General features: G+C 34.3%; 1 protein-coding gene across 5 annotated transcripts in view; it reads left to right on the top strand.

Moving 5' to 3' along the window:
• LOC111420244 (CREB binding protein nejire) overlaps positions 1-25,004 on the top strand; it is a 48,207-nt gene that overhangs the window by 14,926 nt on the left and 8,277 nt on the right. For 3 of the 5 annotated variants that reach the window (XM_023053197.2, XM_023053199.2, XM_023053201.2), the window contains 8 exons: positions 31-889; positions 4,275-4,385; positions 4,454-5,231; positions 9,679-9,837; positions 9,903-10,139; positions 10,197-11,262; positions 11,692-12,005; positions 12,490-12,839. In XM_023053197.2, the coding sequence (XP_022908965.1) occupies positions 31-889; positions 4,275-4,385; positions 4,454-5,231; positions 9,679-9,837; positions 9,903-10,139; positions 10,197-11,262; positions 11,692-12,005; positions 12,490-12,839 (3,874 nt within the window). The remainder of the gene's footprint in view (positions 1-30; positions 890-4,274; positions 4,386-4,453; positions 5,232-9,678; positions 9,838-9,902; positions 10,140-10,196; positions 11,263-11,691; positions 12,006-12,489; positions 12,840-25,004) is intronic. The other 2 variants (XM_023053200.2, XM_071200304.1) reach the window with 1 other exon arrangement.

Consider the following 25,004-nt stretch of genomic DNA (forward strand, 5'->3'; position numbering starts at 1 on the left):
TATATTATCTTAACTGTTACCTATGTTTAGGTAAAGGTATGACAACTCAAGAAAGAGCAGCATTATCACTTCCTGTGAGATCTTCCACAATATCATCACAATTCTCTGCGATTGTGGCGGCTTCCGGTGCGGACGAGGATTCTCCAACACCGTCGGACGGTGACGTAAAGGGAAAACTCGACCAACAGACCAAACATCACCGATTAAACGAGGAAACGCCGATGGATATTAAACAGGAAGACGAGGAAATGAATGGTCACGTGGATATATGCGGGAAAGGCGGAATCAAAACTGAAATCAAAAAGCGAGAGATTAAAATGGAAGACGAAGAGATTAAAACGGAGGTTAAGATGGAGCCTGCGAGTCCGTCGGAAGTATCGGTTGAGGTGAAACCATCTCCAATGGAGATTATTCCGACGCCTGCAAAACCGAGAAAGTTTATTTTTAAACCGGACGAGTTAAGACAAAAATTAATGCCGACTTTGGAAAAGTTGTATCGACAAGATCCAGAAAGTCATCCATTTAGACAACCTGTAGATCCGCAAACGTTGGGTATCCCGGATTATTTTGATATTGTTAAGAAACCGATGGATTTGTCAACGATTAAAAAGAAATTAGATATTGGACAATACGCGGATCCTTGGGAATACGTCGACGATGTTTGGTTAATGTTTGATAACGCTTGGTTGTATAATAGAAAAACAAGTAGAGTTTATCGGTACTGTACGAAATTATCGGAAGTTTTCGAACAGGAAATCGATCCAGTTATGCAATCGATGGGTTATTGTTGCGGCCGAAAATATACTTTCAATCCGCAAGTTTTGTGCTGTTTTGGAAAACAACTTTGTACCATTCCAAGAGAAGCTAAATATTATAGCTATCAGAACAGGTATGTGTTTTCTTATGTATGTTATTTTTTTTTATTCAGGTGTTTTGGAAATTTTTGAAAATTATTTAGATTCTGAGCAATTTATCGAATTTAATATTCTTAGCGAATTCTTTGTAAAAAATACTATTGAGTAGAAAGCTCCGAAGCTTTATATAAAGTTTCTCAAATTTCAGACACCTGCTTATAATTTCTGTTTAATAGAAAGGTGTTAAAATAAATGAAAAATGTTGATATTATTGTATTAACGTAATTTTAGGTTCAAAACTGTATTATTAGGGTTATTACCTTTTGGTAATTTTGGGACAACAGAAATGCTTATCCTTAGAGGTGTGTTTTTTGGGTCTACAGTTTATTTTTCCATATTCTAATTAAATTATTCCATACCAAAGCTTACAGAGCTTGTAAATTAGTCACAATCCTTCTATAGTGTGAATAACTAGACACTTAACACGTTTATAGCTATGAGAGACACCATATGTGCCTCACAAATTTTTGTGTTTGTGTTGCGTGGTTGTTCAATTTAGTTCTTATAAATTGATTAATCTTTCATGGTCACTTCCTGTATTTGATTTAATTTTTTCCATGTTTGCGAAGTATTTCTTTAAACTTCTCTCTAAACGCAATGTTTATAATTTTGTTTTTATCACTTTTGAATATGCAATATTTGCAATTACCACAGTTGCTCCCAGAAGCAATTCTACTGCCAGCTTCCTCTTCCAATTTATATACTTCCTCAAAGGATAGATGAAAATTTTTTGTTGGTGTGATAAGTCTACAAAGGATTTGCAATTATTGTAGTTGAAAAATTCTTTCGGCTTGGGACCCTTTTCGCTTGGTCTAGATGCTTTGTACTTAGAATCATGACTATTTTTATATCATTACGACTATGCTTAATCTACTCTAATAAATATTCGCGGAATTTTGCTTCTATAGTGGTCTTTAGCAGCATACTTTATCAGCCAGTTCGATCTTTACCATAAATATTTATAAGCTAATCTTTAAACAAAAAGACAATTATAGCTTTAAATATATCATCAATTTATTATCAATTTTATCGCGATTTAGCTTTGTTCACATCCTGATTGTTACATTTCCTTTTTTGTTCCAATAAGATGAGTGGATCTGAAAAGTGGAGTCTTGGTTAAAGTAACACGGATGTAATAATTACTAATTTTCATTTTCTTTCCAGTTTATTTTTCGGCAATAATTGTCTAAAATTAACATGTTGAAGACTTCTTTTTCCAAATTTATGGCGCTTGTTCTTCATATATTATCGGAATTCCATGTGGCTTTCACTGGAATCAGTCTCTTGTAAATACAAACATTTTCTACTCAAGTTTTGACATTAACATCTGAGAATAAGTATTTCAAATAAGGATCCAAATGTGGTATACGCTCCACACCATCTAATGTAAAAATGCCTTCGTTACTATGAGCATATATAATGCCTTCAAGTAATAATAAAAATTACTCCCAGTAATTAGTACATGTAGGGCCGTACATTTGGGTTCCTCAAACACTGTAACCTAACACTTCACCAATTCATTCCTAATTTCATCAATATTCATCTTCTTGATTTGCGTAGAATTCATCGCACATTCTCTAAACTCCCTTCGTCTAGTTTCTTCAACAGCCTTCTTCTATTGCAAAACTCTTTCTTTACTTGCTTCCAATCGTCATAATTATTTGATGCCCACTCAATGATACTTCATCCAGAACGTTCCAATTGGAATTCGTATCTCCCCTCAAAGTCATGACATCTATTCACCTGCACCGATTGCTGGAGTGGAAAGTCGATTCTCTATCTTCTGGATTCAGTATCTCATATTCATTTAGCATTAACTATTCGCTCAACCTAACCCCTCTGTCATCATAAATTCAGGTTGGATGCCTTGATTTGAAATTTTCGCTCAAAGCAATCTTAATTGCCTGTAGGGCAGTACAACTTGACTTGTTCAGTATACCAGTCATTTACTTAACCCTAAGTATATCTTCTCCAAGCAGCGCGATCACGTATTTTCCACTGTCAAACACTACTCTTCTCCCATACATCTTTTCTTGCGAACGATTCCTGCATCATCAGGACACTCACCTTCCATTTTTTGCGATTTATACCACATTTAGTGTGTCACATATCACCATTATGTCCCGTTAACACATATATTTGATATCATGTTCATATTCCTACCTCCTGTTACATTTTACATACATCATCGCTTCTTGGTTCCTTCCACAATTCATGATTTGTGGCCCCTCTTCGCACAGTAACCGCACACCACATCCGATTTTCAGGCCTTCTGGAGATGTCCCAGAGTTTTATAAATTTACGCCCAAATCTTAGCAGTTTTTTCTCAGCCACTTCCAGAACATAATTGATTGTTTGTGAATTTCCACACCCAGCAACCACAACATCTCTCAACTCTGCGGTTACTTAATATAATTATTTGTGCCAATTATAATATGGTTCAAAATTATCAATAATAAATGATTTGAGAAAAATCGCATGAGGATTTGTCGAAATATTACACATTTTAGAACAATATATTTTGGTTTGGTTTCGATTTTTTGTAAAATCAAGAATTTATTAATCCATGATTGTAATGTAATGGAGACTTTAATTTAGATTCTTTGCAAAGACACAAATTTGGAAAACATTTTTAATTAATTTACTCCAATTTATGGTTAAATCAAGTATAACGACATTATATGTTGATTTGAACACCTTTCTATTAAGATTATTTTTATATTTATATTGGGCCTAAAATTTTGTTTAGATTTTAACATTAATTAGTTCAAGTTCAGTGCCGAATTCTTCGGAGCATGCTTTCTGATCGATTTCATAACCAATTTTAGCTTTTAACGTGCTCAAAGTTGTTTTTTTAAAAAAAAGTTATCTCTATTATAATTGTTATGAAGTCGATCTACATCGTTTATTGTTACTCTTATTAACAGTCAATATGAAATTGGTATATTTTGTTCTGTTAGAAAACTTGTAATTATTAATTCTATAATTAATTTTAAACGTTAATTCTTAATTAAATGACCGCATTGGTTAAATTTTGGGTTGATATGAACATTTAGTAAATCAGAGTTATTTTATAATAACCTCAATTAGTTTAATATTTTAGTTATTAATTAATTTTTATTGAATGTTCATATTTTAGTTAAATATTTAGTATAACCGAGAAGAACGACAATTTGAACTTGAAATAACTTTTTTTTATTTATTTAATTGGGCCTGGCACGTAAAATTTGCTTCTAACACGATTTTGGTGTCTTCTTTTTTTTCTAACACACTGTTCACTACTCGCTTCCGCTTCCGCCTCGGTGTCGTGAACGAAAAATAAACCAAAAACAAAACAAAAAAATATCGATGCACTCTCAGTCTAAAAGCGTATGGGCTCGGATCCAACAGATACACCTTCTGCCAGAAGTGTTTCAACGATTTCCAGGGGGACACCGTTACGTTAGGAGACGACCCTACACAAGCTCAAACGTAAGTAAAAACACTACATTTTTAAAGAAAATAAAGTACCTTAATAAATAATAATATTTTGTATATAGGGCAATCAAAAAAGATCAATTCAAAGAAATGAAAAACGACCACCTCGAATTGGAACAGTTCGTTTTGTGTCAAGAGTGTGATCGAAAACTTCATCAAATTTGCGTTCTTCATATGGAACAAATATGGCCGTGTGGTTTTGTTTGTGACGAGTGCCACAAGAAGAAGGGTACGAAGAAACGCGATAACAAATTCAACGCAAGACGTCTCCCCGTAACGAAACTTGGCGTATACATCGAAACGCGGGTTAACAACTTTTTAAAGAAAAAGGAAGCGGGCGCCGGCGAAGTGTCGGTTCGCGTTGTTTCCAGTTCGGAGAAAATGGTTGAAGTAAAACCGGGAATGCGCAGTAAATTCGTCGAAACGGGTGATATGCCTGGGGAGTTTCCGTATAGGGCTAAAGCGTTGTTTGCGTTTGAGGAAATCGACGGCGTCGACGTGTGCTTCTTCGGGATGCACGTGCAGGAATATGGTTCGGAGTGCCCGGCGCCGAACACGCGGCGCGTTTACATCGCCTATTTAGATTCGGTGCACTTTTTTAAGCCCAGACAATTTCGGACGGCTGTTTATCATGAAATTTTGTTGGGTTATATGGATTACGTGAAACAACTCGGTTACACGATGGCGCACATATGGGCGTGTCCGCCCTCCGAAGGCGACGATTATATCTTCCACTGTCATCCAACGGAACAAAAGATACCGAAACCGAAGAGACTCCAAGACTGGTATAAGAAAATGCTCGATAAGGGTATTATCGAACGAATTGTTTTAGATTATAAGGTAAGAGACTTAAATTATTCTAAAATTGATCCTTAAAGTGATTTGCGGCGGACTATGAGTCCGCAATTGCCGCCAATAGAAACGGTCACGCAGAAAAAAATTACGTTAGTTAGAAGTTATTAAACTTTAAATTTATTATCTAAAAACGCACAGCTTAAACGAAGCTAAAGCAACAAACGTAAGCAACCTCGGCGAATTGAGGATAAATTATTTCTTATTTAAGACAGTAATGCCAGGTTTATACAGAATTTAGCTGTAAATTTAAATATTTAGATTTAAGGATTTTATTTAGCTTTAAGAAAATAATTGATTTATACAGAATTTAAGATTTACAGAATCGCAACCTCAAGAAACAAAATATTACTGGTTTTTGTATTGCCATTTTCTACAATATATCTTATCTTTATGTTCAGAAAATTTTTTATCGTAAATATATCAGTAGTTCTCAACAATTTTAATTAATTTTCCATCGAATTCACTCATTTTGTTGGCACAGAAATAAACAACAGTTGAGGTTAGGTTATAACGCGCTATTAACACCGGCCGATCATTGGATACAGCTGATTGAGGTCGTCTTGCTCATGTGTGACGCTGTAAATTTAGAAAAGTTGACCAACTTTATGTTTACAGCTAAATCTTACAGCTTTGTATAAACGATACATGGGGTTTCAATACATTTAACTCTTACAGCTAAATTTTTAAATTTAAATTTGCAGCTAAATCGTCTGTATAAACCCGGCTTAAATGATATCTAACATCGCCGAAGTCGCTTGAAGGCGAGGCGCTGGACTTGACATATCAAGGCGAATTCATCAGTTTTTAAGGTATCTAGCGCCTCACCCAGATTGGAAAATAAAGAAAATGTTCAACACTTTCGTCAGAAATATTTACTCTCATTTCGCCGAGCTTGCTCGCGGGCGAAGCGTTAGAACTGATACATTAGATACGTTAGAAAGATTCTAAATTGGATATTTTAGAACGCCTTGACCACAAGCAACCTTGGTTAAATTTAAGATAGGGGATGTAAGGTGTTTTTAGGCCGAGGTGCTACAATTTGTTTTTGTGCTTTTGTTTTTACCAGTTTTTGGTAGATATGATTTAGTACGCGTTTTGCAGAAATTTCACTATCATTATGGGTATTGTTATTATTTGATAAAAACTTCTCTATCAGTGTTAGTAACTTGTAAACAAAACTTATTTGACAGGTTAACGTTTGACATCGTGTTTGTACTCGTTTCAAAGGACTTTTGATGATTTACTATGACTAATTTTTAATTATGATTATTTTCTTTTTCAAATAATCATCAAGTTGCTAACACTGATAAATAACAATGACAAGAACAGTTATAGAGAAGATTCTGTTAAATGATAACGATGATGACACTGAAATTTTTGCAAAAATTGTACTAAATTGCATATAGAGGAGCGTCTGTTCAAAATGGGCTATTTCCATACTAAAGAAATTTTAGAAAAACTAAAAAAAATGTATAGTTATTAAAAAATGTATGTGCAGGTATATACAGGTGTCCGGAAATGCGTGTACAACGCAAGACCACAAGTACCTTGACCAAAAATATGATTTAACTCATCTTATCTATATACAAAATTACTTAGTTTAGCTGTGTATTTTTTAAATTAAAATAATTTAAAATAGGTGAATAATGCAGATCCTACTTCAACTGCCCTCTCAAAGATTGTGTTTCTAACCATGTAAAGAATAGATAAAGGAATATAGATGTAAAGATGAAAAATTTTTTATTAACTATTCAGGATCTGTGCTACATATGTTTCGACTCACCGCAGAGTCGTCATCAGGCACGACTAAAATAATATATAAAGTAAATAATATAAATAAAAATATTAAATTAATTACCGTCAAATGGATTCACAAGTGAAGGTTGTAGAATATTGACCTCATTATAAATATTAATGTTTAAACAAAGTTCTTCTCGTGTACAAACAATACAACCAAATGTTATGGCACTTTAAATCAACGGAAAAATCCTCGAATAATCAGATACAATCACAAGTTAATTTGGTACACATTAAAAATTAAAACGAATACGATATAAAACCGGATTAGGCGAGAGTTATAACCTCAAATGTTAAAGTGTATGGCAGGAATATGGTCACGTGAACGAAATAGAGTGGCAGAATTAAATTAAAAATCACTGCATCAGTTTTGGAAATATTCTGTTGTTATTGATGTCAGTTATATCGTTTAATAATAGCTCTGGGAAATTCTTTTTGTTCAGCGTTATACAGTATTCCTCATATAGGTCCAACAATTTTGATTTTTTAAGATTTTTAATAATATTGTGTAGCACAGATCCTGAATAGTTAATAAAAAATTTTTCATCTTTACATCTATATTCCTTTATCTATACATCAAAGATGAACCTGGAGAATCTAATAGCTATATGTAAAGAAAGTAGGATTTTTTGAATTCAATGTTATAACACATAAATTATATAAACTTATATGTCTCCAATAGTATGCATCTTGTATAGGAGTTTTTGGTAACGGTTCCACTTTTTACATATCAAAACACAAAGTTATACTGTCAGACACATCCTGACGAATCATAGCATAAAATGCATTGGCCCTCATAGAGTGAATCCTTTTCTCCACTATTAATTACTGGTATTTTTTCAAAGAATGCAAGTACCACAGATATCTGATGACGGGATTTTAAAACTAATGTTGTATTCTTTGTAAAAAATTTCATAATACATTGTTCGTGAAACTCTAAGATCAGCTATGACTGAATCACAATAATACTGTCTTAGTTTTTTGGAATTTAATTCTGAAGATAAATGTATGCGTTTGCTTTTGTTTCGGTTGTAGTGGTTTTCACTGGCTGGTCGATTATTCAAAAACTTTTTGGTACTGTCCTCTTTATCCTTTGTTTTATTTGACTTCCTATCACCGCCGTGGTTTTCTTTAGGTATTCCACCTTGTATCAAAACTTTATTCAAGTTTTGAAGACTTTTTCTTGAAACATTGCAAACTTCAATAAAAAGGGTACCTACAAACTCTTTCCATCTTCATGCCTTAAAATTTTATTACATAGTAGGTACCACTAATAGCAAGGTGTTTTGTACAGAACCTGGGATTAGATTACTCTTTCCTTTTAGGTTCTGAAGGGCCCAAACGCCTTGCTAAAAAGATGTCTTACTCGACGTTCGTAATTTTATTATACACACGTTTCCTGTTCTTGATTACATCCTCCATGGTTATTGAACGACACTTGATACAAATTGCTTGTATATTTTCTGACGAATAAAGTGAAATCATATGAGGAAACCAACAGAAAACACAATATTCGTACACAAAAAAATAAGAGTACCAAAAGCACTTACTTTTTACAATAGGTGGAGCGATCATTTCGTATTTTCTGTCTTACACCACTGTTTATGGCACGTACATCCATGTTTCAGTCGGGTTTTATAGAATTTTTGAATGAATTTGTCAAAATCGATAAATTAATCGACGAAATATCCGCGCTGAGAAATTTGGCACCACAGTTAATAGTATTTTGACACTTGCAGTATAATAAAAGCTGTATTTTGTAGTTAACTTAAATGCAAAATACTTAACGAATGCTGCATAGAAATCAAGGAAATGGTCTTTTTTGAACAGAACTTGTTTTCCTAACTGACACTAACATGAAATATAGCTCTCTTTGAACAGAAATTAATTAAGTATTTAATAATCAGTTTCATTCAGGAAAAAATAGCACTTTTTGAACAGAATCAATAAATTTGTACAAAATTTGAAGAAGATATGATCAGTTTTTACCAAGACTAAACACAGTCTGTAGTAGGATCTTATATCACTAGTACATTTCACTAAAAAAACGTATGAAGCACCCAATACGAAAATTGCCCCTTTTGAACAGACGCTCCCTCATATATCCAAAACTCATAAACAAATTGAGACATCTTAAGAGATGTACTGCTAAACCCGAATATTTCTAGCTCTAGATCTAGAGTTCTTGTAATTCAAGGTTTAGTTAAATAAAAATGTACTACAATCTAGTGCTGAATAACAACTAAAGCTAGAGTTAACACTAGCACTAGAACAAACACTTGACCTAGAACTAGAAACATCCGTTTAACTATCTTAAGAGACGTACGGCAAAACCCGAATATTTCTAGTTCTAGGTTTAGTGTTAATTATCACTAGATTAGAACTAAAAAGTTTCGAGTAAAATATTAATATTTATTAGAATTCTTATTGTTGCTCATCAACAATATCGAATGTTTGTGTTCATTTAAATATTGTTATTAAAAACAGCTAGCCAACAAAACATGGCGCTAGTGCGAAATTAGAAATTCAAATTACGCGGACTGATAGACCGCGCGCGTGAATTGAAAGGTTAATTGGCAACTTAGAATTTAAACAGTTTTCAATGTTTTATTAACTTTTATTTAATTCTCATTAGGATATTTTAAAACAAGCAATGGAAGACAAATTAGGTTCTGCTTCTGATCTGCCCTATTTTGAGGGCGATTTTTGGCCAAATGTGTTGGAAGAAAGCATTAAAGAATTAGATCAAGAAGAGGAAGAAAAACGGAAACAAGAAGCGGCAGAAGCTGCAGCGGTATGCTTTTTTTTAATCATTTCGATTCAAAATAAATAAATCTAATTGTAAATTTGTGTGTTTAGATTTTCTCAATTGAAAATGAGAGTGAAATCGGTCCCGACGGGAAGAAGAAAGGTCAAAAGAAAGCAAAGAAAAGCAATAAGTCCAAAGCAAATCAACGAAAAAATAGTAATAAGAAATCGAATACTCCCCAAACGGGAAATGATCTCTCCGCGAAAATTTACGCTACAATGGATAAGCACAAGGAAGTGTTCTTCGTTATTAGATTACATTCAGTACAATCAGCTGCCAGCCTAGGGGTAAGTAAAATAAATTTATTGATTTGTAAAAGAAATAATAATCTTTGCTGTTAATAGCCTATTCAAGACCCAGATCAATTCATTCCGTGTGATTTAATGGACGGTCGTGACGCGTTCTTAACGTTAGCAAGGGAAAAACATTACGAGTTCTCTTCATTGCGACGCGCGAAATACAGCACGATGGCGATGCTGTACGAGTTACATAATCAGGGACAAGATAAGTTCGTGTACACGTGTAATAGTTGTAAAAAACACGTCGAAACCCGTTACCATTGCACGTTCTGCGAAGACTTTGACCTGTGCGTACAGTGTTACGAAAAAGAAGGACATCCGCACAAAATGGAAAAGCTCGGTTTCGATTTGGACGACGGCTCGTCGCCGAGCGATATCAACAAACAAACCAATCCCAACGATGCCCGTAAACTATCGATACAAAGGTGCATACAATCGCTGGTGCACGCGTGTCAATGCAGAGACGCGAATTGTCGATTGGCTAGCTGTCAAAAGATGAAACGCGTTGTTACCCACACGAAAGTTTGCAAAAGGAAAACGAACGGTGGTTGTCCGATTTGTAAACAATTAATAGCTCTGTGCTGTTTCCATGCCAAACACTGCCAGGAGACGAAGTGTCCGGTGCCGTTCTGTTTGAACATTCGACACAAACTCAAACAACAACAAATCCAACAACGTTTGCAACAAGCGCAGTTGCTTCGAAGGCGAATGGCGGTGATGAACACGCGAGTTCCGACCGCGGCGAACGTAATGGGCGGCGGGGGTAATATGCAAATAGGTGGAAGTGGTAGTAGTGTGCCGCCCGTGTGCGTACCGTGCGCCGTTAGTCCCGTGGGGTCGATGGGCGGAAATAATACGATTGGGGCAAACCCTATGACGGGCGGAATGCAACAACCGCATCAACCCGGAATTGGACTTAAACCGGGAACGCAAACACCGCCTGCGAATGTGTTGCAAGTAGTCAAACAAGTTCAAGAGGAGGCGGCGAGGCAACAAGCTCCCCATGGGGTCGGATTTGGAAAGGTTAATCCAGGAGCAGGAGTTCCGGGACAAAATATGCCTCCACCACAGATGCAAATGCGACTGGGAGGTCATCTACCACCTGGACAAGGTATTTATATTTAATTAAATATTTATTAAGAAATGTAATAACTTCATTCTTGTTTACAATTCATTGTTCTACATGTTGCAACCATACTTTTTTTACGTGGTTGAAATAAGAAACAGTTGTAGCCTGCCTTTTGAGAAAACACTTAGATTGGCTGATGTAGCTTATGGGTATGATGGGACTTGATCTCCCGTATCATATACAGATACAAGAGTACTTATTAACTTAATTAAATTATTTAATTGTCAAGTTGAAAATTTTCAAAGTACGATTTGTAATAAACTGCAAAATATGTAAAAACTTGTTTTTCTTAAGCTGTTGAAATTATGATTTGATAGTTAGTCTTCTTACAATAAATGGAAAGTCTTAAGAAATAATTAAAAATTGTAAATAAAATATCTGTATTATAGAAACTTAATTTAATTTTTTTAGGTGCTGGGAATTTATTACCAATGGATCAATGGCAAAGATATCCAGGACCAGCCCAAGGTTTACGACAGACAGGACCTCAAGTTGGACAAGCACAAGGTCCGTTAACAACAGCGTTAATACCACAGGCAAATCCTGGTGTTGGCGTCAGACAGTCGGCGTCGCCGTTGTTCACTCCGGGTGCGAACAACAAACAAGCGCTGCAACAGCTGATGATGGCGCTCAAGTCGCCTTCAACGCCAGAGCAGCAGCAACAAATACTTCACATTCTTAAAGCAAATCCGCAACTGATGGCCGCGTTTATTAAGCAAAGACAGGTTAGCAAAACATACCTTTTATTACCAATCTCTTATTTGCAATAAATCTAAGTTCCTAAATATATTAGTAGAAAATTCTTAGAGAATCTATTTAAATGATTTTAAATGTTTCTTTTGTTTAGAATGGTGTAGATCAGACTTAGGATTGGAAAAAACTGAATGTGGATGATTATAAATCTGAATCGATGTTGTTCATATTTATTTGTCCTGCCTTAATCCCAAGACCTATTTCCTTTAAAGATCTTTGTGGTATGTCCCATAAGTATCCTCCTTTTTAATAAAAGCACCATAATAAAAATAATGAATTTATTAAAAGACGTTGGAACTTTCAGTCAACCGGTTTCAACTGGTTTGTTTTAGAAACGACATTATAGTGTTGAAACCAGTTGTACAAAAGATAAATCCATTAAATATTGGAATACCTAAAAAGAAAAATATCATTAAATATAATATATACTAACTTTGTGTGTTAATAAATTTATAGCAGGCACACGTTCAAGCTCAATGTGGATCGTCGGGTGTGGCAGGAAACGCGTCCCAACAGTTGCCGCATATGTTACAACAGCAGCAACAACAGCAAGCGGTTGTAGCGGCCCAACAGCAGCACCCGAACAGTCGGATGCAGCAGGCGCAGAACGTGCTACAGGGCGCGGGCGGTCCCGGCCAAGGAGTTGGAGCTGGACAAGCTGGGATGCAGCAGCATCAGCAGTGGTTCAAGCAGAGTCAGCTGATGATGCGCGTGCAGCAACAACAGCAGCAGCAACAACAACAGCAGCAGCAGCATCAACACCAGCAACAACAACAACAGTTTCAACAACCACCTGCATATCAAAGGTATTAATATAAAATTACCTTTTAAAGAAGTCCTGTATTTTTCCTACTTGTGTACTATTGACAGAAGAGTTCACCAGCATAATCACTACCTGTTGCTACAAATTTTGGAATTCCAAAATATGAGGGAATTCAAGTTTGTTGATTTGTAGACATTTTGGAAATCGCAGTAACTATTGATTAATTAAGCACATGCCATAATAGACTACACATATATTTGAAAGTAATGATCAGCCATTGCTGTGATTTTAAGAGATTTCAAGATCCAAAAATTTTGCCTAGATTTTCTTCAAAGATTTAAGTTATGCGAGGCGTAATTGTGTAAAATTTGATCATTTTGATCAAAATTAATCATCACAATCCATTGCGTCACAATCACTTGCACAAAAACCTGCTTTCAATGTCAACAAGCAAAAGTAAACAAACACAAAATCACCTGTTAGCAAAATTCCGATATCAAAATTAAAATCGATTTGGTCGGTCCTTTCACTCTGTCTCTTGACTGCTCATATGTACTTACCGAAATTGAACGATTCACGCGTTGGCCAGAAACCTTTCCTCTCAACGATATCACTTCTTGTACTATTAAAAACATTTTTTCGGCACTACTTCAGCCGATTTGGCATTCCAAGCACTATCACTCATTTCAAAATTTCACACTCTTCTAGGGACGCGTCAAATTCTCACCGTTCCTTAAAAACAGCCAACACTGCCAGAGGTGGAACAACGTTTCTACCAGCGGTTTTCTTATACATTGTAATTTGCTTGTTATTTTTGCTAGCATTTGCCGTCAGCACTCTAACTGTCACCCAGAATTCTATTTGGGTGTATATTTTTTGATCACCGATTTTTCGCCCTGACTATTCTCAAAGGTGAATTTGTGTTTTGGTTTGTGAGGGTAATGTGTTGTTGTTGATTCGTTAATTACATACACATAGCTGCTTTTTTAAACCTAGTCTCGCAGCATTTCCAATTTTAATGTTGTTAAGTACTGCTTAAAAGTGCTTATAAAAATCACTTTTAAATTCTCTTTGGACTTACTAGTCGCTTCCTGAGTATTATATAGTTCTATGATAAAAAATACAAAACTGAGAAAATCTCTGTTTAATATTTTGACCTACAGAAAGTTTGTGAAGAAGTATGTTGTTGTAACAAATAAAGGGATTTCTAGGTCTTTTAACCCTTTGTGTCACGACGATACCTTGAAGTATTGGTAGTTTTAAATACTCATTTTAAACTGTAGTCATCTATTCGGCGCATTTAGAGCTGTCGGTACTTTTTACTATACAAGAAGGAATCTGTATAAAAAATAACGCAATCCGCACTGTAGGTTTTTAGGTGTATTTAAACTTATTCATCTAGATGTGAGGTTAGAAGTTTAGTGAAAAGTGGTGTTGCTGAATTTTGTTGCTTAAAAAGCTATCCGTTTGATTAATGGTTATTAGGTGTGACTTGTAAGCAGCTTCGTGTATTGTTTAAATAAATAAATAATAACAATATTGAGATTGATGTAAAAATAATACAAGTGAATACAGATACGTTTTGGTATTTGAACAAAGTTTTGACTGATGAAGAACTTTTGGTTGAGGCTGAAAAAGTTTATGTTGAATTAGAAAATCTCCCGTGGGATAATTCTTAACAAATAGACATTTTTATGTTGTAATGAAAGAATGTTTTTTTTCAATATCATAATGTGATTTAGATAAAGCAAGTGTTACCTATTTACTAACGTAATAAAAACAGTATTATTTTTATATTAGCAATAAAAGTTGTTGTATACTGCAACATCACTAAAATATATTTTAATGTCTGATGGTACTCTCAAGTACCATTATGCCCCTGCAAATTAATTGTCATATTTTGCTAAAATTGATTCCAAAGGCTTTTCAAAATTTTTGACTTCTTGGGACACAAAAGGTTTTATTGCGTTGGAATAAATTTTCAGGATTTGATGTTATAATTATAACATACATTCATGTAATTTCAAAAATAAATTAATTGAATAACAAGGTGTTATGTGTAGCAGCGAACCATACATAGAGAGAGTTATAGGTCAATATCAACCAGGTTTTAGGCCAAACAGAGAAGTACTGGGAATTAAATACACCGGGAATTTCCTATTACTCGTAATACATGAATGCAATAACCATAGTTACGAAACTACTATGCACTTCCTCTATCCCACAGAAAATGCAACATAGCTTAATAGTACATGCATTGGGTAGTTTTGCAAATGAAAAAGGTGACGTCCTTATGACAACCCTGAGTGTTCGGCCGTCTTGAGAGACGCACAGCTAAACCCGAATGTTTCTAGGTCTAGTGCTAGTTCTACTTTTCGTTCAATAAAAATATACCACAATCTAACGTTGAATAACAATTAAAGCTAGAACTAACACTAGAACTAGATCTAGAAACATTCGGATTTAGGTGCACGTCTTTCAAGACGGCTAAACCCGAATGATTCTAGTTCTAGGTCTTATGTTAGTTTTAATGACAATGCTAGTGCAAAACTAGAACTGACACTAGATCTAAAAACATTCGGATTTAGCCGCACGTCTCTTAAGACGGCTAACCCGAATGATTCTAGTTCTAGGTCTTGTGTTAGTTTTAGTGATATTGCAAAACTAGAACTAACACTAGACCTAGCACTAGAGAGTTTCGGGTTCTAAGAATAAGGAACACAGTGATATCTAATGCTAACTAGCATTAGAACTAACATTTGACCTAGAACTAGAAACATTCAAGTTCAGCTGTATTAAAAAATGGTGGCTAAACGGAATGTTTAGGAAATAAATAAAATACAAAAACGCGAACACTGTAATACGCTGAACACATGTTTAGGGTATTATTGTTTTTGTTATAATTCCGCATTATTACTCGCATTTGAATCGACTAGGGCACTAGGTCACTAAGTCGAACGGCTTCATCCTTTGAAGGCAACGCAGGACATCTTCGTTGTCGGTGTTTGTTATATACCAGGGTGCATTCACTATGCACCTTAGCACTTTGTTCTGGAATCTTTGAATCAGACTTGCATTTGTCTAGCAGGTACAACCCCACAGCTGGATTCCGTATGGCCATTTTGGTTTTAATACTTGCTTGTATATTAGCAACTTGTTACTTAGTGATAGCGTTGATTTTCTGCCAATAAGGCAATATAGGTGTCTAAATTTGATATCAAGTTCCTCATGTTTTTTTTTTGACGTGAGCTTTCCATTTGAGTTTGGCATCCAGCGTCATACCAAAATATTTTGCGGTGTCGGCGTAAGGGACGGCATTGCCATTTATGTGTAAACTGGGACATAGTTTACTTTTTTATAAGTAAAGTTTATGTATGTCGATTTATTTGTATTTAGTTTTATTAGCCGTCGTTTGGTCCAGTTTTCTATTGAATTTAAAGCCAATTGTAACTTATTTGCTGCAACAGCCAAGATCGCTGTGTCATTTGCGAATGTAGTTGTTAAACTTCCTTGAGGAACTCCGGCTCGTATTTCATGTAGTGGTGAATAAGCGTTTTCATATTTTACTCTAAAACGTTGATGGTAGTATTTGGTCTAGTTTGTAATTTAAACCATCTAACCAGACTTTGCCGAAAGCTTGTGCAACATCCAGAAATACGGCGGAGCAGACTTTATTTTCTTCCATTGCTATTTCGATAGTATTCGTAATTCCGAGACCCAAACTGCTGTGTTGGTATTAGGGCTTTTTCTTCTATGACAAGTTTTAGTCTTTTTAATAGTAATTTTTCAAGCAGTTTTGATAGTAAGGGTAACAATGAGATTGGCCAATATGATGTAACATCTGTGGGGGGTTTACCAGGTTTTGGTGTCATTATTATTTCAGCAACTTTCCATATGCTTGGGAAGTATTTCTGTTTAAAAAATTATGTGTAATAGTTTTGTAATCGCCCGTTTTGGTAGATGTTTCAATGTTTCTCCATTAATTAGGTCATAGCCTACTGATTTCTTTATATTTAGTTTTTGTATTTTATAATACAGTTCTTTCATTCTTACACATGGTATATTACTCTGCTGATCACTTTGAATTACGTTAGGGACACTATTTAGCATAGTTGTTGGACTGTCTGATGTAAAAGTTTCTTTCAGATGTTCAGCAAACAAATTAAGTTTTTCTTGATTGTTCTTAGCCCAATTTCCATTATTATTTCGAATTGGAGGTGTATGTGTTTTTGGAACTTTAAGCTTTCTTGGTGCATTTCACAGAATAATCAGTTCTGGCATCGTCAGTAAGGTCTTTTAAGTAATTTTGATTATTATTATCTTTGTGGCTATCTATTAATGCTGTTAATTCGGCTGTTATTTTATTTAATTTAGTTTTACTAGGAATTCTATTGGTTTGCCATTTCTTACTTGCTTTCCGTTTTTCTGTAATTTTGTCTCTAATGAATTTAGGATAAATATTAGATTTAGGTTTGGGTGTTAAAATTGGTGTTGAGGCCCAGGCTGCGTTTTGTATGTCTTTTAAAAACTTTTCTATAATAGGTATTGATTCTATAATAATAAACTTTCTAACTACGATTGATAACCTTTTAGTTTTCTAGCTTTTACTTACCAAAAATAACAAACAGAAGATCAAATAAATGAAACAATTAAAACAAAAAATTAATGACAAAAATTAGATTTGGATAGAAATATAAATTTATAACATAAATTTCTTAGTAACTTAAATTTGGAAATGCAATAAAATACGATAAAATATTTCTGTCGTTGTCTTCATCACTGATGAACGGAAATATGCGGTTTCTTTTGGTTTCGATATGTCCAGTACTAAGAAAATCTTTATCAATTTTTTGAAATGTTTCCTTTTAACGGGCGTTAGGTTTTTTAGGCATCTCTCATTAAGTGTTAGACCCGTCCTGTCCAAAAGTTTATTACATTCGCCATCAATACAAAATAAGTTTCAAATATCGGCGTTGGAATAATCTGCCATGTTCAATGACTTATACCCGTCATCGAATGTAACTAATGATAGAAACTTGGACCAAAAACTGTCAAAATTTCATAGCTTTCTAATAAATATACCTGCATTTCGTGCATGTTTTAATAAATTTCGCAATATGAGGCAAACTACAATAAATAGGTATAGGAATGTTTATAGATAATTTGTAGAGAATTAAATTCGATTTCTGAGAGGCCAAAAAAATATGGGGCGTTCCATTGAAAATTTTTGACCATACTGTATAAGATAATCCAATAGAACAAATGACAATCAATTTTTTTTTAATATAAAAAATATAATAACATGTATATAAACACTAAAATATAACAACAACGCAAGAAGAACTACATATACAACAAAAAAAAAAACATTTCGAAATCAGTTTAACCTAAGATTAAGGTAATAAGTCCTTGCTTCTCCCGCAAAGGAGTCCAGACCATTCTGATTCTTCACCCGTTGTGGTAAATCATTAAACCACTCCGCCGCTGCTGCAACACTTCTTCTCCGAATGTTTCTTTCTTTTAATTTTATATATTAGCTTCCCACTATCAAGCTTAATCATCTCATGTACATTAAGCACTTTTAACTCATTATTAAGGCACGGAACTTTTGTAACAAAAGGATACGATTTACCCCCTCCACTTGTTCTCAGTGGCTTCCTAGAAAACAAACCCAGAAAACTAGCCAATGAGAACAAGTGGAGGGGGAAAATCGTACCGTTTTGTTACAAAAGTTCCGTGCCTTACTCATTATACAATGATGTAGTATGTGGTTTACAAAAAAGAATCTTTAGAAACTTATTTTGTGTAACTTGTCAAGGTCTTTTTTACGAGCGTGACCCCACAAAGCGCAAAGATAATTTAAGTAAGAGTGAGTATAGGCATAATAAATAGAAAATCTCGTTTCATTGTTGGAATATTGACCATTACGTTTTAGATGATAGCTTATACCATTTAACTTCTTTTGTATTAATTTCATATGGTATTGAAACGTTAATGTGTTATCTAAGACAATGCCCAAATAGGTACTATTTGTAACTTCACTCAACCTAATACCAGAGATTATAAGTTCATGACTTTTCGTAGTGGCCTTTTTGTGAAAGATCATATATGTACATTTATCGCTGTTTAATTAAATATTATTTTCACCTACCCAAGAGCAAACATTGTCCAGATCACAGTGACAGATCCCTGGGGTACTCCATACTTTACATGAGTCCTGCTGCTAGTAGCAGTATTGTAAACAGTGTACAGTTTTCTATTCCTTAAATAATTTTTAAAAACTCTCAGTGATGGTCCCTGGACTCCCAAAGCTTCGAGCTTACTAAGCAGTATGGCATGGTCAACCACATCAAACGCCTTACATAAGTCTAGGAAAACAGCCAAAACAGTTTTGCTGTTATTGAAACCATGCTGCTCACAAGTTTGGAAACCAATTGTATTCAAATGGGACAGTAGTCTACTTTTTAAAATTGATTCAAATATTTTGGCAAAGACCGATCGGGAAATTGACCAAGTTTTATTTTTCTATGGATAATAATAATAATAATAATCTTTATTGTGTTGTAGACAAATCAAAAAATTACAACAACAAACGTCATTTTTAAGATTTTACATTTTAAAATCTAAATATTCAGCAACATTATAGGGTTCTACATCGATTAGAAAATTGAACAAATCCTGTTTAAACGTATTAATTCTGGTAATATATTTTATCGAGTTAGGTAATTTATTATATAATTTTAGGGCCGCATAACCAGTTGAAGTTTCACTAGCAGCTAGGCGATGTCTTGGGTAGCAAAAATCGCGCCTATTTCGAGTTTCGTAATGGTGATTAAATGAGTTTTGTGAAAAAAGACTTTTGTTATTAAACAGAAAAACTAAAATCTCATAAATATACAGGGTGATTCACATAAGAACCGACAGAGAGCAGGAACACGTAGAGGACAATAAATTAAGATGATTTAACGCAACTTATCTCTATACCAAGTTGTATCCCTGAAGAGTTATAGGCCTTCAAAGTTTAGTGTTAAATTTTTAAAACATTCAATATCTTCGTAATACAGTAAGCCAGAAATACCAAATTTGGTATACGTTATGAGTGTACCAAGGGTATTGGTAGCAAGTTGAGATCAATTGAGGCATTTCAAAGGGTTGATTATGGGTGATGGTACCCTAAATTTTGACAGATCTTTTTAGCCTTTTAATGGATTTAGTACATTATTACCTCATTTCATGTTTAATTTAATTCTAAAACTTTTCTTACTCTTATTATTTTTTAAAAAACTTTGTTGTTTTCATAAAAAACTTAAATAACTAAAGACACTTATTTCATAATGTTACTTAAAATAAGCGAAAATTCAGTAGTCGGCTATGAAATTGTACGTCAAACTTGACAAATAGGTTATAAAATTATTTGACAACAAGGTTTTATAACCTATTTGTCAAGTTTGACGTACAATTTCACAGCCGACTACTGAATTTTCGATGATTTTAAGTAGCATTAACGAAATACGTGTCTTTAGTTATTTGAATTTTTTATGAAAACGACAAAGTTTTTTAAAAAATAATAAGAGTAAAAAAATTTTTAGAATTAAATTCCACATGAAATGACGTAATGATGTATTAAATCCACCAAAAGGTTAAAAAAATCTGTCAACATTTAGGGGACCATCACTCATAATCAACCCTTTGAAATGCCTCAATTGATCTAAATTTGCTACCAATTAATACCCTTGGTACACTTATAACGTATACCAAATTTGGTTTTTCTAGCTTAATGTATTACGAAGATATGGAACTTTTTAAAAATTCAAGAGCCAACTTTGAAGGCCTATAACTCCTGAGGTGTACAACTTAGTATAGAGGTAAGTTACGTTAAATCATCTTAATTTATTGTCCTCTACATGTCCCTGCTCTGTGTCGGTTCTTATGTGAATCACCCTGTATATTGCAGACGCAGTTAACAACCTATTTTTCCTAAAATTGCCTCTACACGATTGTCCGTAACTTAAACCGAGCATGGTGCGTATTATTCTCTTCTGCAACACAAATACGCGACGTAATTCGCTATATGATACCAAACCGTATTTGCGAATAGCAACAACCGTAGTAGCATAAATGTATAACGCGATCATTCACCAACTTTTTCATTTGACGTAGAGCGTAGCAAAAACTGCTCGACTTTTTACAGAGTGCATCAATATGCGATTTCCATTTAAGAGTGTCGTCGATAACCACTTCAAGCAAACGTACCCGTTCTTCAGTTGTATATAAACGATGATTGAAGGTTATAGTATTGGGATAAGAGCTATTTGTAGTTTTAAACAGAATAACGTTAGTCTTGTCATGGTTTATAATGAGGTCGTTGGTGGTTAGCCAATTTTCTACAGTATTTAACAATTCTGAACCACCAGTAAGAATAGATTCAAATGTATCACCATATAATAGAAAGCTGGTATCGTCAGCGCAGTTAATAGCGGAGAAGTTTGCATTTACGTGTTCGGTAGCACTGTGTATATCATTTATGTATATCAGGAACAATATAGGACCCAGTATACTGCCCTGCGGTACACCTCTCGACATAGTGGTCTCCCTTGAAATAATTGGAACGCCATTTTCCGTAATTCGCACATTTTGTTTTCTATTACATAGGTACGAAGCAAACCAGTCAAGAGATCTCAGTTTCGAGATCAGTATTTTGTGATTAATTGTGTCGAACGCCTTCGATAAGTCCAGGAGTACACCGCAAGCCATATCTCCTCTCTCCAGAGCCTCATAAATGTCGCACGTGTACGTGAATAATGCAGTTTCCACACTTCTCCGTTTCAGAAAACCATGTTGGCGATCGCTCAGTAATTTGTGCTTTTCTAAATAATTATCTAGTAAGTTAATTATAAAGTAGTCTGTTGTAGACTACTTTTTCAAAGATCTTAGAGAAGCCAGTTAGCAAACTGATGAGAACTGGAAATATCGTTTGAATCGCCTTTCTTATATAGTGGTATAAGCATTGCCTTTTTTAGGTATTCAGGGAATATCCCGCACTGCCATCCACAACAGTTTGATAATACTTGATAGAACTAGTGACAAAACTTCTTTCAGTACTTTCACCGCGTCTTGTTTTATACCGTCATCGCCTGATGCTGCTTGTTTTTTATATTATCAATTATACGCTCAATTTCATCTGCAGTTGTAGGCTTAATGTATATTGAGGAATCTATCCCGCAAACAACCTGTCTACACTAAAGGTGAAGTGATCATTCAGAACATTAGAAATTTTCCTAGGATCCACTACGTCTCCCTTACTGCTTACAATCTTAGGAATCCGTTTATTTCCTATATCAATTGACAGGGCATTCTTAATAATACACCACTGCTTTCTCGGACATCCATCAGTATTCTGACATTTTTTATCCATTTGTTCCTTCTAATAAGGTTTTTGACTTCTTTCCGTAATTTGACAAAATGAATAAAAACGCCTCGTCCCAATATACGCTTTATCTCTTTCTTTTATTTTATTCTTGACTGCTGTAGTGAACTATCCCTCACTTATATTTGTTGTACGTCTTACAGATTATTCATGACTTTACCAATTTCCGCTTGAAGAACGCCAAGCAAAGTATCCATTTCAATGTTTTCGGTTTGTCTAGAGTTCAACACAATTTCAACATTTTGCTTTAAAGCATCGTAGTTTAATATTTTTGATTCATACGACTGCTTTGCTATCTTAGTCATTATATCTATTGTAAGTTTTATGTCTATCAATTTATGGCCAGAGACGAAATGATCAAACATATTAACATCGTGCTGTTTAAAGTTAGTAAAAATATAGATTTTGTTCTTGGTCGCTGATCAATTCTAATGGGATTTAATTCACTTACTTTGTTCAAAATTTTATACCCATTAGTTTTCAATGTTTCCATGTAGTCTAAGCAGTTATTATTCTCCAATAGACATATATTATATTAAAATCCCCAATATACCGGCTGTCCCTCAAAAGTGGCTCACCCCCATATTTTTTTTTTATTATTAGTGATATAAGAAAACCATTTGGAATGCATAATTAATTAGGCCGTTAAAACGGATTATTACGACAGGAAATCATTTTCTTTGTGCTTCCGGTTATACCGGAAGTGAGTACTAATTTCGCTATTTTTTTAAATCTATAATTTTTTTTCTTCAGTTGGGCAGACAGCATAATTTCACATAACTTTTACATGGAAAAATTTTCACGATCGCTTATAATTTATGAAAAAAAAATTATTTTCATTATTTTTTAACGTTTTGAAGTACCTTCGGAAAATGTATTACAACATTTGACGCATAGTACCTAGGTTAATAGTATAAACTACGTTATGTTCCTCTTGATTTACCATTTCTCGAGCAGTGATCACTGCTATGCTTTAGTCGGTGGTTCTTTTTTAATAATGGTGTAAATTAACAGTTGTATTAAATTAGTTTTAAAAGAAAAATTCGAAACAACAAATAAATTTAATTCAATCATAAGTACAAAAAAACTAATTTTCTAAATTTTCCCTCAATTTTGACATAATTGTATCTTCCGTATTGTCAATCTAACAACTCGACGTAATTCCTGCGGAGATATTTGGGTAATACAGTTTCTAAAACGATTAAAAAAAATCTAAAGGTGTGAGGTCAGGTGATCTGGAGGGTAAAAAGATAGGAATAAGGAGAAATGTGAGAAAGAACCGGTTTGTTCTCACCGTGGTGGCTACTTTATTGGTCCATTATTACCAATCCAATCGTTATTATACTTTCTGCTTAAAAAATCAATAACCACTCTGCTGTTGTGAGGTGGGGCGCCGTCTTGTTGGAAAATTGGTCCATTATAAGTTCCAACTGGTAGGTCCGCCAGCAAATCCTCAATTTCATTATTAACAAAGTTGAGGTATCTTTGCCCTGTAAGATGACCATCAAAAAATATTGGACCCACCACTGTTTCTCCAATGATTCCCATCCAACAATCTTTCTTGGAAATTCCCTTCCTCCATCAAATATAAATTTTCTTGTGCCCAATACCTCTTTTATTATTTCGATTAAACATACCCAAGTTAGTAAATCGACTCTCATCTGTATACAGAATTTTGAAGGGAAATGCGTTATCGTTTTCGTATCTTTCTAAATACCAATTACAATACTGGAGTCGTCTTTCATAATCATTCTCGTACAAATGTTGATGTAATTGGTATTTGTAAGAACGAAGTTTATGCTTTTTTAAAATCCACCACACCGATGTTTTTGAAATTTCGCACTGTATCGCAATCACTCTAACTAAAGCACTGTTGTTATTTTCGATACATGCCAAAACATTTCGTTCCGTATCGAAACTTACGAATTTTTGAAAAGTAATGCCTTGTTGGGTGGCGACGACCAGGAAATCTCTGCGCGTAAAGTCTAGCAGCAGCAACTGCGTAAAGTAAACAATCCAAACCATAATGTACACTTTACATTGTACATTGTAATTTAATATCAGCTACAGAACATTTAGTGTAAAAGAATAAAAAATAAAAGATCAAAAATAATTGAATTAAATTTAGTTGTTTGTTCGAGTTTTTCCTCTAAAACTAATTTAATACAACTGTTAATTTACACCATTATTAAAAAGAACCGCTGACTAAAGCGTAGCAGTGATCACTGCTCGAGAAATAGCAAATCAAGCGGAACATAACGTAATTTATACTATTAACCTAGCTACTATGCGTCAAATAAATGCGAAAAACAACAAAAATAACTGTTTTTTCAAAAATTATAAGCGATCGTGAAAATTTTTTTTTTGTCTACCCAACCAAAGAGAAAAAAATTTTTGTTTTAAAAAATAGCGAAATTTGTACTCACATCCGGTATAACCGGAAGTACAAAGAGAATGATTTCATGTCGTAATAATACGTTTTAACGGTCTAATTATGCACTCCAAATGGTTTTCTTATATCACTAATAATAAAAAAAAATATGGGGGTGAGCCATTTCTGAGGGACACCGGTATAGTCAATTATTTACATGTAGTGTACAGGGTGTCCCAATTTCGATGTCCGCATAGGCTATCTCCGAAACTAAAAGAGATAGAAAAAAAGTAGCTTACATGTCATGATCTCGTTTTTCGAGAAAATGCTAATTCCGAAAACTCCGAACAGCTATCGTCTTTTGTTTTCGCCCTATCGGCAAAAACTGAAAATTTTGCAAAAACGACAAT

The sequence above is a fragment of the Onthophagus taurus genome, chromosome 11, assembly GCF_036711975.1.
Source record: "Onthophagus taurus isolate NC chromosome 11, IU_Otau_3.0, whole genome shotgun sequence".
In the NCBI taxonomy this organism is placed as follows: Eukaryota; Metazoa; Arthropoda; class Insecta; order Coleoptera; family Scarabaeidae; genus Onthophagus; species Onthophagus taurus.